Source organism: Rhinoraja longicauda, chromosome 25, assembly GCF_053455715.1.
Source record: "Rhinoraja longicauda isolate Sanriku21f chromosome 25, sRhiLon1.1, whole genome shotgun sequence".
Lineage (NCBI taxonomy): Eukaryota > Metazoa > Chordata > Chondrichthyes > Rajiformes > Arhynchobatidae > Rhinoraja > Rhinoraja longicauda.
Genome location: NC_135977.1, coordinates 26,312,020 through 26,328,691, shown reverse-complemented (window position 1 = coordinate 26,328,691; position 16,672 = coordinate 26,312,020). Strand labels below are relative to the sequence as shown.

The 16,672-nt window shown below is 44.2% G+C and overlaps 1 protein-coding gene across 1 annotated transcript in view; it reads right to left on the bottom strand.

The window, feature by feature from the left end:
- The window catches only part of nipsnap1 (nipsnap homolog 1 (C. elegans)), a 46,823-nt gene extending 31,175 nt beyond the window's left edge, over window positions 1-15,648 (bottom strand). Inside the window, exons 1-4 of the mRNA XM_078421719.1 lie at window positions 15,518-15,648; window positions 12,416-12,549; window positions 12,280-12,325; window positions 4,473-4,567 (exon numbers count right to left, since the gene is read on the bottom strand). Of these exons, the coding sequence (XP_078277845.1) occupies window positions 4,473-4,567; window positions 12,280-12,325; window positions 12,416-12,549; window positions 15,518-15,600 (358 nt within the window). The 5' untranslated portion in view covers window positions 15,601-15,648. The remainder of the gene's footprint in view (window positions 1-4,472; window positions 4,568-12,279; window positions 12,326-12,415; window positions 12,550-15,517) is intronic.
- Window positions 15,649-16,672: the final 1,024 nt, after the last annotated feature.

The following is a 16,672-nucleotide window of genomic DNA, read 5'->3' as shown; positions in this document are numbered from 1 at the left end:
GGAGCAGGCCATTTAGGACTGAGATGAGGAAAAACGATTTCACCCAGAGAGTTGTGAACCTGTGGAATTCTCTGCCACAGAAGGCAGTGGAGGCCAATTCATGGGATGTCTTCAAGAGAGAGTTAGATATAGCTCTTAGGGCTGACGGAATCAGGGGATATGGGGAGAAACCAGAAACAGGGTACTGATTTTGGATGATCAACCATGTTCATATTGAATGGCGGTGCGGGCTCGAAGGGCATCATTCCTGCACCTATTTTCTATGTTTCAATGTAATAACTTAAATTGGTAGGCAGACACATCTTGGGCTGAAGGGCCTGTTCTTCTGCTCAACTGTTCATGTTCTGGCTGTGGGAGATCACATGGGTAAGAGTGATCATCATATTGTAAGGTTTAGAATAGCAATGGAGAAAAGCAAGTCAAAATCCAAAGTAGAATTTTTAATCTGGAAGAAAGCTAATGCTGAGGGGAAGATCTTGCTCGGCTGAAATGCAGCCTTGCAAAACTGCAAAAGTACGACAGGAAACTCCATGGGCGATGTTTTGATTACAAGCAATGTACAGTTCCCCCCCCAACCAAAAAAGCAAGATGGCGGAACCAAAGTCAGAGCTTGTCGGCTCATTGGGAAGACAGTGAAAATGGCAAGATAAAATAAAATTTATGATGCAAGTCGGATGGCTTCTTCAAGTAAACCCGAGGCTAAATTCATTGTTGAGAGAAGACGTGAAGGGGAAAATTGGATTTGCAAGAGATGGAGTGGGACCCATTAGGGATAAAGAAGGTGATATATTCTTAAAGCATGGGTAGAATAATGAAGATAGACACAAAATGCTGGAGTAACTCAGCGGGACAGGCAGCATCTTTGGATGGAAGGGATAGGTGACGTTTCGGTGGAATAACGAGTTCTTTATAAATGGTCTTTACTAAGGAACATAAGAACATACAGTGCCCTCCATAATGTTTAGGACAAAGACCCATCATTTATTGATTTGCCGCTATACTCCACAATTTGAGATTTGAAATACAAAATAATCACATGTGGTTAAAGTGCACATTGTCAGATTTTAATAAAGGCCACTTTTATATATTTTGGTTTCACCATGTAGAAATTACAGCAGTGTTTTGTACATAGTCCTCCCATTTCAGTGCACCATAATGTTTGGGACACAGCAATGTCATGTAAATGAAGGTAGTCATGTTCAGTATTTTGTTGCATATCCTTTGCATGCAATGACTGCTTGAAGTCTGCGATTCATGGACATCACCAGTTGCTGGGTGTCTTCTCTGGTGATGCTCTGCCAGACCTGTATTGCAACCATCCTTTGCTTATGCTCGTTTTGGGGGCTAGTCCAGTTTTCTCTTCAGCATATAAAAGGCATGCTCAATTGGGTTCAGATCGGGTAATTGACTTGGCCACTCAAGAATTGACCATTTTTTAGCTTTGCCATCACTCTAATATAAGCTAATCTTCGTCTCATCTGTCCACAAGACCTTTTTTTCCAGAACTGTGGTTGCTCTTTGAAGTACTTCTTGGCAAACTGTAACCTGGCCATCTTATGTTTGCAGCTAACCAGTGGTTTGCATCTTGCAGTGTAGCCTCTGTATTTCTGTTCATGAAGTCTTCTGCGGACAGTGGTCATTGACAAATCCACATCTGAAGAGTGCTTCTGATCTGTCGGACAGGTGTTTGGGGATTTTTCTTTATTATAGAGAGAATTCTTCTGTCATCAGCTGTGGAGGTCTTCCTTGGCCTGCCAGTCCCTTTGTGATTAGTAAGCTCACAAGTGCTCTCTTTCTTCTTAATAATGTTCCAAACTTGATTTTGGTAAGCTTAAGGTTTGGCTGATGTCTCTCAAGTTTTATTCTTGCTTCTCAGTCTCATAATGGTTCCTTTGACTTTCATTGGCACAACTTTGGTCCAAATGTTGATAAACAACAATAAAAGTTTCCAAAGGTGATGGAAAGACTGGAGGAAAGACTAGGTGCTGAGAGCTCTCTTATACCTGCATTAAGGTGGCATTTAAGCACATCTGAGCAATTACAAACACCTGTGAAGCCATGTGTCCCAAACATTATGGTACCCTGAAATGGGGGGACTATGTATAAACACTGCTGTAATGTCTACATGGTGAAACCAAAATGTATAAAATTGGCCTTCATTAAAATCTGACAATGTGCACTTTAACCACGTGATATTTTTTCTGTTTCAAATCTCAAATTGTGGAGAACAGAGACAAATAACTAAATGATGAGTCTTTGTCCCAAACATTATGGAGGGCACTGTATGAATTTGGAGCAGGAGTAAAGCACACCCATTCATCCTGTTCCTCTACCTAATGACTTCCCTGTACCCCTCAACAAGCGGTGCACAGTGGTACAGCCGTAGAGTTGCTGCCTTACAGCGCCCAGAGACCTGGGTTCAATCCTGACCACGGGTGCTGTCTGTGCGGAGTTTGTACGTTCTCCCTGTGACCGCGTGGGTTTTCTCCGGTTTCCTCCCAAAAGACATACAGGTTTGTAGGCCAATTGGCTTCAGTAAAAATTGTGAATTGTCCCTCATGTGTGCGAAGGATAGTTCTAGTGTACTGGGCTGGCCAGCGTGGACTCGTTTGGCCGAGTGTCCTTTTTCTGGGCTGTATCTCTAAACTAAACATTGCTATGAACCCCAACTTTACTTTATTGATTTGTTTATCAGCTTCCCATTGAATCTTTACCCACACTAATAGAGGGAATTTGATAGTACCCAATTAACCAAACAACACTTTCTTGAAACATGGGAGAAATCATGGAGTAGCCAGTGGAAGCCAGAAGGTCAGGAGCAAAGATAATAGAGCAGAGCAAGATAGACCACTCCGTCAAAACCACCTATACTGAAGTGTAGCACGCAAAGGAGCCATTTTTGTATGCAAAACCCGCCATCCGTTGTGCCTCTCGCAGTGTAATCAGTGTTTTGGGGGAACAGTATGTGTGATGATATTATTAAAATGCAGAATATATCTCATCTATCAATTCACAGATTTTTGTTATTTTTCTTTTTAGATGTTTCTGCAAGTTTCTGCCTACTAAAATGGCACCATAACAAAATACGGTTTTTAGGGTCGAGTGGTCTATCTTGCTCCTGTAGTATCTTTGGTCAGGAGGAGAATGTGCAAACCCCAGATATTCAGCATCGGAGAACAGAGGGCCAATTAAGCTGCTCTACCGTTTAATAAGCTCATGATTAATCTTATCGTAACTTCAATGTCTGCATTATCACATTTCGTCACACAGAGAGTGGTGAGTCTGTGGAATTCTCTGCCACAGAAGGTAATTGAGGCCAGTTCATTGGCTATATTTAAGAGGGAGTTAGATGTGGCCCTTTTTGCTAAAGGGATCAGGGGGTATGGAGAGAAGGCAGGTACAGGCTACTGAGCTGAAGGATCAGCCATGATCATATTGAATGGCGGTGCAGGCTCGAAGGGCCGAATGGCTTACTCCTGCACCTATTTTCTATGTTTCTATGTTTCTATATCTATTACCCATTCACTTGTCAAGTGCCCTCTGCCTTAGAAATGTTCCGTGATTTTTACTGAAGCCAATTAGCCTACAAACCTGCACATTGAAAGATACAGCATGCGAAAAACTGCCCAATGGCCCATCCACACTGATCTTCAACCAGCCATTTACACCAAATCCTACATTAATCTCATTTTTTATTGTCCTCACTCTCTCATCAACTCCCCCAGATTGTAACACTCACCTATACTCTACGGGCAATTTAAAGTAGACAATTAACCTACCAGTCCCCACATTTTTGGCACGCAAGAAACAAGAGCAGCTAAAGGAAACCCTCACATCTCAAGGAGAATGTACAAACCCCACACCGACGGCAGCCAAGGTCAGAATTGAAAGTGGCTTTCCGTGGCGGAGAAGCTGCCTCACTGGGCCTCTCTAAACACGGCTCGGTTTTACACTGGTATAAAGTGAGCTCTTTCCGTGTTAACTTACTGAAATCAATGTTGCTGAGATCAAGGCCTTGCAGCACAATGAAAATCTTGAAAAGGACACTTACTTTGAAGAAGAGAGTTTCCAGGACTTTGAACCTCTGACTAAAAATACTGAAGAACTAAAGACCAGCAAGACAATAGACCAAAGGTGCAGGAGGAGGCCATTCGGCCCTTCGAGCCAGTACCGCCATTCAATGTGATCATGGCTGATCATTCTCAATCAGTACCCCGTTCCTGCCTTCTCCCCATACCCCCTGACTCCGCTATCCTTAAGAGCTCTATCTAGCTCTCTCTTGAATGCATTCAGAGAATTGGCCTCCACTGCCTTCTGAGGCAGAGAATTCCACAGATTCACAACTCTCTGACTGAAAAAGTTTTTCCCCATCTCAGTTCTAAATGGCCTACCGCTTATTCTTAAACTGTGGCCCCAAAGCAAGATGGGAGGTCAGGATGAACTTGATTATTAAAGCTGAGTGGTAGACTTACCTGCTTGATCCTGCTCACCGTACCACGTGTTCCAGCTCCCTACAATCTCACATGGGTAGTCAGAGTCGTTATGTAGCTTTTTCAACATTTGCTCCCTGTGGTCATTAATAAAATATATATTTTTTAAACACATAGCAGACAATCTCGATCTCTGCACACCAAATGCGTCTTAAAGTGAAGCAACGAATCAACATAAATAACTTGCAACCGAAACATTTTATAAATAATGTAATTCTAAATCTCCTAGCAAATATATTTAGAATTTATTAATTTGGTTAGGCTCCCATTTTTAAACGAACCTGATGTTTGCAGAATTATAGGAAACATAAAGTAATATATTTGTTAACATTTGAGAAAATAGAACACTACTAAACATTTAGAGGAGAATTTTACCCGCAAGTAATTTGCCAAGACCTGAGGAATTCAGTGGCCCAAAGCAGGCAGCCAACTGTGAAGGAATATTAATCTTGAGTTGAATAATGCTAATTTATGAAAGTATTGAAGTCAGATTGCAAAATGTTGTGGACAGAAGCAGAGGAGGCTGGGTGTGAAAAACGAATGCCGTTGTGAATAGATATGTTTTCCTCCCGTTTACCATGTTTTCGTTACGCTTGCTGAGAAGCTACACGGAAATAAATCACACCTAGATTTTGGAAAAAAAATCATTTCTGTGTTTTCAGAATCCCGTAGTATTATTTTGTAGTAGTATCCCATAGTATTATTTTGTAGTAGTGTCCCGTAGTATTATTTTGTAGTAGTATCTCGTAGTATTATTTTGTAGTAGTATCCCATAGTATTATTTTGTAGTATCCCGTAGTATTATTTTCTAGTAGTATCCCATAGTATTATTTTGTAGTATCCCGTAGTATTCTTTTCTAGTAGTATCCCGTAGTATTATTTTGTAGTATCCCATAGTATTATTTTCTAGTAGTATCCCATAGTATTATTTTGTAGTATCCCGTAGTATTATTTTGCTCCGGTGGTTGCTGCAAGCAAACTGCGGTAATTTTATTCTGTGTGAATCATCTGGAATGAGTCAGGTCGAAGACATTATAAACTTATGCAATACTCATCACATGTAGGAAGAGCAAAGTTCAATGGGTACTACCGACCAAGCAACCCAGTGATTGTGCAAATCCCAACACAGCAACTGTACAAGGTGCTCATGTGTGGGCTGCCCCCCATTTTGTGAAGACTCAAATGGCCTACAAATACCCTTTAGCTTGGTACCACAGTATATAAACCAGATTTTAATACGTCACGGATGCGTAATGCCCTCTGCAATGGTTTAGAACGGGACTGAGTCCAAAGCAATGAATTAAAATAAGAGGGTAAGAGGAGAAATGAAATGACTCAAGTGCTTCACTATCAATGAGTCATGACCTTGAGATTCTCTGCCTCTCATGATTGCAAAAGCATTACCATGACAAGGGCAATGGCTATTCAAGAAGATATCCAAGGTGGGGATTTATATAATCCTGTCAGTATTGGCCATTGTCCAAGATGGCGGCGCTGCCCTAGCAGCTGCGGCTTACCTGCAGTCCGTTTGTCTTTGTGTTTTTGTTGGGGGATTTTGTCTTAATTGTAAATGTGATGTGGTGTTTTTGTGTTTGTGTACTATGTGTGTGTGTGGGGGGGAGGGAGGAACTGTAAAATTGTATATTTGTCCCTTCCGAACGGAGACCCGACCTTTGTGTTCTGGGCCGTGTCTCCGTTCCTGCTGCGGCCCAACCATCGGCCAAACTCCTGGAGCTGGCGGCCTCCAGGGCTCTGGTTCGCAGAGCCCGCGGACCAGACTCACCATCAGCGGAGCCGGCCGTTCTCGGAGGCTGCGGGAGCGGCTGCGACTCGCCTTAGGCTCGGGCCGCGTGGATGCCGACATCGGGAGCTCCGGCAGCGGCAGCGTGTTCGCCCGCCCCGGATCGCGGGGCTTGGGTCGGCCCGCCGCGGACATTTCACCGTCCGGCGCGGCCTGAAATAGGCCACGGAATTTTCTCTGCTCGGCGGGGGCTTCAATGTCGGGAGCCCCGACCGCCCCGACTTACAGCGGGGCTTGGGTCGGCCCGTTGCGGACATTTCACCGTCCGGCGCAGCCTGGAACATGGCAACGACAACAGCCTGACCGCAGGAGAAGACGGCAGGGGAAGAGAAAAAGACATTCTGGCCTTCCATCACAGTGAGGAGGGGACTGGAGGAGACTCACTGTGAAGGATGTTTCTTTTTGGGGGGGGTTTGTGTTGGTTGGGGTTGTGTAATTTGCTTATTTATTGCTCTTATTGTTGGACTGTGGGTGACGAAATTTCGTCCAAAAAACTTGTTTTTTGGATGACAAATAAAGATATCTTGAATCTTGAATCTTGAAGTTTAATATTTATTTTTACAACATTGGTGACTTGGACAGGCTGGGTAAGTGGGCGGATGCAGTATAATGTGGATAAATGTGAGGTTATCCACTTTGGTGGCAAGAACAGGAAGGCAGATTATTATCGGAATGGTTTCAGGTTAGGACAAGACCTGGGTGTCCTTGTACATCAGTCATTGAAAGTAAGCGTGCAGGTACAGCAGGCAGTGAAGAAAGCTAATGGCATGTGGCCTTCATAACGAGACGAGTATAGGAGCAAAGAGGTCCTTCTGCAGTTGTACAGGGCCCTGGTGAGACCACACCCTGGAGAATTGTGCGCAGTTTTGGTCTTCTAATTTGAGGCAGCATAGGTTCACCAGGTTAATTCCCGGGATGGCAGGACTGTCATATAATGAAAGAATGGAGCAACTGTGCTTGTATTCACTGGGATTTAGAAGGATGAGAGAGGATCTTATAGAAACATATAAAATTATTAAGGGATTGGACACGCTAGATGCAGAAAACATGTCCCCGATGTTGGGGGAGTCCAGAACCAAGGGCCACAGTTTGAGAATAAGGGGTAGGCCATTTAGAACTGAGATGAGGAAAAACTTTTACACACACAGAGTTGTGAATCTGTGGAATTCTCTGCCTCAGAAGGCAGTGGAGGCCGATTCACTGGATGCATTCAAAAGAGAGTTAGATAGAGCTCTTCGGGCTAGCAGAATCAAGGGGTATGGGGAGAAGGCACGAATGTGGTACTGATTGAGGATGATGAGCCATGATCATATTGAATGGCGGTGCTGCCTTGAAGGGCCAAATGGCCTCCTCCTGCACCTATTGTCCATGTATCTATGATGGTATGTGAATGTTAACCTGCAGAGTGTGTGCCTATAGATTTCTTAGGATTGCAATGCAATATGCAGTGGTTAAATTAAAGTATGCATATCCAAAGCAACATGCTGCTCTGTACACATGTCCGTCAGCACATTGTATGAATGTGCAATAATGAGTGTTACTGAATTGCAAAAATAATATGCCTCCTGCTTATCCAGAATGATTTGTTTGTTTATTGGCAGGCTAGCTTGAATCCTAACAACAGTACAAAGGTCATCATTTTCTTTAGGCTGACACTACTTTAGGTCAGATTAAATGGAGACTGCCGGTGTGAACCAAGTCTGGAACTAACCTACTAAGTATAGATCATCGTCGAGAGGAAATTCAACACCCCGACAAAAGACTCCACTCATGATTCTGCTGCCAGAGCAAGAACAAGACTGTAAACCTCGCCCGGGAGTGTTCTCTTGTAACTTGAGCAAAACAAGTGCAAGCATAATGTATCAATTGTTTCATTATTTCTGGAATAAGTGTATGTAACCCAAATATTCATGCAGGAAGTAATGCTGTGTTCGGAGATTGGGCTCCTTGTGAAGGAAAATGAATTTCGAGTTATTGAATCAAACACCCAGGAAACAGGCCCTTTGGCCCAACTTATCCATGCTGACCAACATGTACCATCCAAGCTAGATCAACTTTCCTGTGCCGAGTCCACATGCCTTTAAAGCTTTCCTATCCATGAACCTGTCCAAATGTTTTTTGAATGTTGTTATTGTACTTCCTCCAGCAGCTCGTGTAAGAAAATAACTGCAGATGCTGGTACAAATCGAAGGTATTTATTCACAAAATGCTGGAGTAACTCAGCAGGTCAAGCAGCATCTCAGGAGAGAAGGAATGGGTGACGTTTCGGGTCGAGACCAAGAAGGGTCTCGACCCGAAACGTCACCCATTCCTTCTCTCCTGAGATGCTGCCTGTCCTCCAGCAGCTCGTTCTACATACCCACCATACTCTGTGTGAAAAAGTCACCTCTCAAGTTCCTATTAAATCATTCCCCTCTCACCTTAAACCTATGCCCTCTAGATCTTGATTCCCCTACCCTAGGACAAAGACATTTGCCTTATCTATTCCCCTCATGATTTTATATACCTCTGTAAAAATGCCCTTCAGCCCCTGGCGCTCCAAGGAATGAAGTCCCAGCCTGCCCAACCTCTCCCTACAGCTCAGGTCCTCCTGTTCTGGAACCATCCTCATGAATCTTCTCTGCGTTTAATTTAACTGTAGAGAAATTGAGTGCAAGGCTGATAGTAAGGAGGAAAGACCTAGACTTCACAAAGACATAGTTGGTGTGGTCAACTGTACACAGTAAAGGGGTGAGTGGTAATTCAGCAAAGTGCCAGGTAAAGCATTTCAGGTGGTGCAAAACAATGTGTGTATAAAACAATAAATGCAAGGACATTGATTGATGCGGTGGAACAAACAGAATTTGGAGCACATGCTCACAGAACCTAGCAGGTCAATTTAATAAGATGGAATGCTTTCCTTTATTAGCCAAGGCGCAGAATAGAATAGAAGAGCAGGAAGTTATGAAAGGTTGCATACAGTATTCATTTCGTCGACCAGCGGTGAAGCCTCGCGATGATGGGGCCTCGCGGTGGTGGTGGGGTCTAGGCGGTGGTGAAGCCTCGCGGGTCGACCAGAGCGTGGGGGGACCACCACGGGGATGGGGAAGAACAATGGAGGATCTGGCGTTGGGGGACCGCCGTGAAGGGGAGAACGATGGATAATTGGGGGGTGGGGGGGGGGAGGGGGGAACAAAGGACAATGGGGACCCGTCGTGCTTTGTAACTTTGTCAGCGCCGTAGGTGGCTGCTATACGCGAGTTCGGTCTTCCGACTGAGCTTGCGCAGGTCATGGGTCGCGGGGGCAAAGAATTGTCGCTACCTCCTCTGCTCCATGTAAACAAATCTTCGTTTCATCCGTTTTTCCCAGTTTTTCTCCGTATAGGTAAGAGAATACTGTTTTCAAAACTGTTCATTTGGTGTATGTATGGTTAATTAGTAAAAGCCACGATGATTTTGTCGGGTTTTTTTTTGCTTTACACGCCGAGTTCCCCTCAACTCTCCCCGACTCTTTAACTTGTCCCGGAGCCGTGGAACCGCGGTGGCGGCTGCGGGGACTGGAGGCAGAAGCTGCCGGCGGAGGTTCACCGGAGAACGGATCGCCACCGACCCAGAGCCGGGACAAGGCGAGAGATCACAGCGCCTCCTCACGAACAACAAACCCAAGGAAACTTCCCTCCTCGCCACCGCCGCCAATCACCCCGGGGCTTCTGAACAACAACTACAACACGTGTTTGTTCCTATTTCACTGCGTTAGAGGGAGACGGGGCCGGGGAAGAGAGTGGCGGAGTGGCGCAGATCTTGCTGGCGCTGAGAGAGAGAGGGGGCTGAGAGAGAGAGGGGGCTGAGAGAGATAGGGGGCGGAGAGAGAGGGGGGGAGAGAGGGAGGGAGCAGCCCTCGCAAGTGGTGGCACTCCTTCTCCAGACCCTCCGGCACCCTCCCCCTCCACGCGCTCCCGCTCTCACCCGCTGCTCCCTCTACCCTGACTCTCTCCCCCTCTCGATCTCTCCCCCCTCTTTCCCTCCCCCTCTTTCTCTCTCTCCCCCCCTCTCTCTCTCCCCCTCTCTCTCTCTCCCCCTCTCCCCCCTCTCTCTCTCCCCCTCTCCCCCCTCTCTCTCTCCCCCCTCTCTCCCTCTCCTCCCTCTCTCTCTCAGCGCCAGCGAGATCTGCGCCGCTCCGCCACTCTCTTCCCCGGCCCCGTCTCCCTCCAACGCAGCGAAATAAGAACAAACACGCATTGTAGTTGTTGTTCGGAAGCCCCGGGATGATTGGCGGCGGCGGCGAGGGGGGAAGTTTCCTTGCGTTTGTTGTTCGTGAGGGGGCGCTGCGATCTCTCGCCTTGTCCCGGCTCTGGGTCGGTGGCAATCCGCTCTCCGGTGAACCTCCTCCGGCAGCTTCTGCCTCCAGTCCCCACAGCCGCCCCCGCGGTTCCACGGCTCCGGGACAAGTAAAAAAGTCGGGGAGAGTTGAGGGGGACTCGCCGCGTAAAGCAAAAACACCCACAAAATCATCGTGGCTTTTACTAATTAACCATACATACACCAAATTAACAGTTTTGAAAACAGTATTCTCTTACCTATACGGAGAAAAATCGGGAAAAAAATGGACGAAAAGAAGATTTGTTTACATGGAGCAGAGGAGGTAGTGACAATTCTTTGCCCCCTCAACCTGCGCAAGCTCAGTCGGAAGACCGAACTCGCTTATTTGTATACATTAGGTATGCAAGCAAAGAATTTCACTGTGCCTGGTCACATGTGACAATAAAGTATTCCTATTCCTAATTAGACCACAGCTTGGGTGCTCTCTACAATTCTGGTCACCATGTTCCAGGAAAAAAATGAATTGTACTAGAGAGGGTGTTGTGAAGATTTATGAGGATGTTGCCAGGACTGGAAAATGTTATTTCAGGAAGTATTGTTTGAACTGCCTTTAGTTCTTTCAGAGTAGGGGAGAACAGGCAGAGACTGAATTGATGGGTCTGAAATAATGAGAGGCCTAGAAGGAGTAAAAAGAAAGGATGTTTCCATTAACAGCAGGATGAAAAACCAAGGATTTGGTGGAAGGATTAGAGGGGAGACGAGGGTGTCAGGAGTCTGGGACTCACATAATGAAAAGATATTCAAGGCAGTACCATGCATTACATTTAAGTGCACACTTAAGAGCTGCGATCTGCAGACCCAATGATAGAAATTGGGGTTAGGCTGTGAGGCCCTTTCCTCAGACCAACACACACACACACACACACACGATTGACTGCATGGCACTAATACCGCATTATGGACTTTATTAAACATCCAATGTACTTCATAAAGAATGTAGACACAAGGAACGGCAGATGCTGATTTACCAAAAAAGACACAAAGTGCTGGATTAACTCAGCCAGTCAAGCAGCATCTTTGGCGAACATGCTAATGTAACGTTTTGGGTCGGGGCCCCTCTTCAGTCTGAGAACATGGAAAAGCCATGTTTCAGGTTGGGTCCCTTCGTCAGTCTGAAGATCGGTCCCGACCTAAAACATTACCTATCCATGTTCTCCAAAGATGCTGCCTGATCCACTGAGTTACTCTTAGCACCCTGTGTCTATCACTTCATATAAAAGCTTTGTCAAACAAAATGTAACACTGAGCAACGTATGAAAATAAGGTGGGCAACCAAAAGCTGAATCAATGAGAAAGATAATTAAAGTGGCTTAAGCTGAGAAAATAAGAGAGGACATTCCAGGATTCCAAGCACACCTTTGATGGATGTGTGAACAACATGAGTGGATGCTGGGTTGAGCAGAAGTAGTGTGGCTGAGAAATTTCATGGGATAGCAGATGATGGACACAAATAGATACCAAATGATAGGCACAAGCAGCATTGTGATTATGCAACAGTAGGATATATTCTGGCATGAAGGTATCCTGGTGTGGGAATAATAAAGTAATTGCTACGTCACTCTTTCAGAGACCAAGGCCACTGTCGAAATAAAATCAACCGATTTTTTTTTTAAAGAGATTGGAACTTACGATAAGGTGTTGTAGGCATCTAAATATTCTGGCTTCACATTATGAACTAAGACAAAAACAAAAATGTTTCAGTACAATTTGAAGAACCAGTTGACAATAGCCAGTAAAACGTCTTGGCAGAAGCTTTTTCACTTACATTGCATTTTATACAGGCTGCTGGTTTCCTTCTTGGAAAGAAGATTAGAGTGAGCATCCTTTCTCTGCTTTACTTTGTGGACTAATAATGATCGAAACCACCCTTTGTCATTTTGCTCACCTTTACTATTTGCCCTGAAAAAGCACCAAAAAAAATAAATGATTAACTGAATTGTACTCACACGGAAATGTCACAATCTATTTGTGAACTGATGCTGCCCAGAGGCCCACATACAGACATTGATGAGTGAGCACTGAAGTGAAAAATATTTCAGCCTCTTTGTGCAGATGACTGTGGTATTCCACACACTACGTGTAGGCAGGGCTATTTCCAGGCTGCAGCTGTACCAAGGACAAAGTCACACAGTTGCACATTCATTCTCTCTTTAACACCACCCTGATATGTAGTGGCCATCTTAAAATTGTCCTTGACTTGTCACCGGGAAGAAGCATTGCACCATAGCACTGCAAGCATGATACCATTTATTTATTGATAAAAGGCCCCTTAATGCAGCAAAACAAACTGAGTTGTACAAGGAAAAAGACAAACCAAAAGTAAGCATTCAGGTGAGTTCACGGATTGGTTTTAAGGAGTCAGCTTTCAAGGGAGGGATCTATTGCACAACCTGGCAGTTGAGGAACATCACAAACTCACTGTAGTTAGCAGGGTGGCCAATTGTTTAAGTTGTTTTTCCACAGTTTTGAAAGCAAACCTAAACTTTGTAATAATGTGTCCGAGGAGAAAATAATTATTGTGATGTCTAAGGAGAAAATGGCATTACATCGACTTGGTGAAGTTTAATATTAAATAACTGCCATCCACATCAAGAACTAGCCACATTTTCCCCATGGTAATAAAATCAAATCAAAGTGTGTTAAACTTTTATACCATTCTTTTCAGAGATCACCACAATATCAATAATGCGATGGAAAATTAAGTTCAATAGGGATTATTAACGAGTAGTATAAGAAAATAACTGCAGATGCTGGTACAAATCGATTTATTCACAAAATGCTGGAGTAACTCAGCAGGTTAGGCAGCATCTCGGGAGAGAAGGAATGGGTGACGTTTCGGGTCGAGACCCTTCTTCAGTCTGATTTTGAATGCACAGACAGTCAGAGTTGTGAATCTGTGGAATTCTCTGCCTCAGAAGGCAGTGGAGGCCAATTCTCTGAATGCATTAAAGAGAGAGCTAGATAGAGCTCTGAAGGATAGCGGAGTCAGGGGGTATGGTGAGAAGGCAGGAACGGGGTACTGATTGAGAATCAGCCATGATCAGATTGAATGGCAGTGCTGGCACGAAGGGCCAAATGGCCTACTCCTGCACCCATTGTCTATTGTCTATAGCCCGGTTAAGATTTAACAAATGTCTCCATTTCATTGTTTTGCTAACATCAGCTATAAAGAGAATATTCATCAAATAATCTGATTTGTTTATCAGAAAGGCAAAAGTACCACAAGCAGTTTCAACCCTTTCCATGTACCCACAAAACAAAATTTATTTTTTGAACTACAATCCTGAAACTAACCAATGCACTAAAAGGGAAATATATTCTATTTCAAGATACATCTGTTTCCCACTGAAATTTCTGTTCCCACTTTAATATTGAAGTGTCTGCCAACTGACAAACACAGTTGAAAAAAAATTCTTCCATTTGAAAAGTACAACACAGGAACAGGCCTTTCAGCCCACGATCTATAACATTATCCAATAGGTGGTAGGCAGTATCATTCTGGGGCATGTATGTGTCCTGACAAATGCACACTATTACATTCATCTGATGGTAATATTCATGTTAAGAAATTGAGAAGCCTATGATTTATCCAACATTAAAAGATGATTTTAGAAGCAAAGTTTTTTGACCATAATTAATGGCTGTCCTTTCCACCGCAGTACTTAGCATTAAAGGCAAGATATTTTAAAAAGCTACTCTAAAAATAAACCCAGCAAATACATCTAAGAAAATTGGCCAATCTTTTCCTTGTAACATCGAATGATTCATATCAGAATAAAGCCATGGGAGGGAATAATGTTGAATGATTAACAGATATGGGTTGAAGTCACCCAAGTGCTAAAATCAATTAAATTATGTCAACAAGCCACAACAGAATCCAATCAGAGCACTTCAGCAAAGACAGCTTTTGTCGGTGTCCACAGCTAATCATTGAACTTGCTTGTAAACATGTAGGCAAACTACATGATCATTCTCCAAGCATCTTTTCCTTAAGGAAGAGTGTGTTTCAAAGGATTTGAAAGTGCTGAGATCACACACACCAGCTGGATGTGATGTTAGCCTGGTTGTGTGAATCTCAGGATGAAAACACACGTGTAATTCTCATGCCATAATAAATATGAATTAAATGGCTTCCCACATCAAAAATAGGTAACCATTGCTTGTCTGAAATGTGCTGAAGTGAAGGCATGATATCGGGTTCAGGCTAAGCTTCTAATATAACTTTGGTTTTAAAGAAAACCTGTTTTTTGAACCAAAGCTCCAGTAATAGTGTGAATACCTCATCAGCTACAAACAACTGTCTAATCAGACAATAATCTCATCAGCTACAAACAACTGTCAAATCAGACAATAATCTCATCAGCTACAAACAACTGTCTAATCAGACAATAATCTTTCTCTTTTGAGCATCTTTGAGTGATTTTGACTGCAAAAATAATCACAATTAAATCCTCGAAACAAAAAAATAAAATAAGAAGAGCTAAACAGCACCTTAAATTGCTGCAGCACCTTTCAATAAATTGATTGGAAAGGGTGAGAGGGGGGAAGAGAAAGAGAAAGAGAAAGAGAAAGAACTCACGTGTAACAAACTAACTTCTTCTCACTGGCCTGAGAACCTGAGACCTGCTTGCAACCATGATAATGTATCAGAGTGGCAACTTTAATTGGCTACATTTTCGCACTGAGACAGAATGGCGGTGGCAATTTTGAATGTGAAGGAAAGGGGGGACATTGAGTGCAAGAGCACACAGCACACACACACACACACACACACAGTCAGTCAGGGTCGGGACCTGCTGTGTGGCAGTGGAGGGACACCAGCCCAGCTCACACACACTCACTAACACACACACACACACAACTGTACCTGGTGAAAGTCAGCGCCACACAACCCCGCGCTAGTAACCCTGGCGATCTCCCCCACATCCGAGCAGGCCACATCGCCGCCATCTTCTTGTTTTCCCAGTGGAAAGGTCGGCGTGTGTGTGTGTGTGTGTGTTTTGCTCAGGTCTGCCAAAGTCCTGTCGGCGAACGTGGTTCAGCAGGGAACGTGAGCGCCACAGCTGTGCACACAGGCAAGAGCTGGGAAATACTCCCTGTCCCACCCAGTCCCCTGAATAACACCAACTGCATCTCATAACACGCACATGCTTTAATATTCCAGACACAATTCCACGTTGGTGCAGGGTGGGCAATGGTATGTTTTGGGACCCAAATGTAAAATCTCATTAATTTTTGGTTTTTGGACAAGGAGTGCATGTTTTTTCATAATGACTTTTTAAAACATAATCGTTATTATTGGCGGTGCTGGCTCGAAGGGCCGAATGGCCTACTCCTGCACCTATTGTCTATTGTCTGTTGTCATCCCTTCTCTCCAGAGATGCTGCCTGTCCCGCTATGTTTGCACATTCTGTTGTGCTGCTGGGCAAGTAAGAATTTCTGAAGGGTCTCAGCCCTTAAACCTCTCCCATTCTGAAGGCAGTGGAGGCCAGTTCCCTGAATGCATTCAAGAGAGAGCTAGATAGAGCTCTTAAGGATAGTCAGGGGGTGTGGGGAGAAGGCAGGAACGGGGTACTGATTGAGAATGATCACATTGAATGGTGGTGCTGGCTCGAAGAGCCGAATGGCCTACATCTGCACCTATTGTCTATTGTCTAATTCTCTGAATGCATTCAAGAGAGAGCTAGATAGAGCTCTTAAGGATAGCGGAGTCAGGGGGTATGGGGAGAAGGCAGGAGTGGGGTACTGATTGAGAATGATCACATTGAATGGTGGTGCTGGCTCGAAGGGCCGAATGGCCTACATCTGCACCTATTGTCTATTGTCTGTTGTCATTCCTTCTCTCCAGAGATGCTGCCTGTCCCGCTATGTTACTCCAGCATTTTGTGTCCATCTCAAGGATTTCATTGTTCTGACTAGGACATTATGACAATAACAATACTCTTGAACAATGTAGTGGACTGAACAATAAAATGTACAAACATACATTTCTATGGATGTTGAAATAGGAAGAACTGTGGCA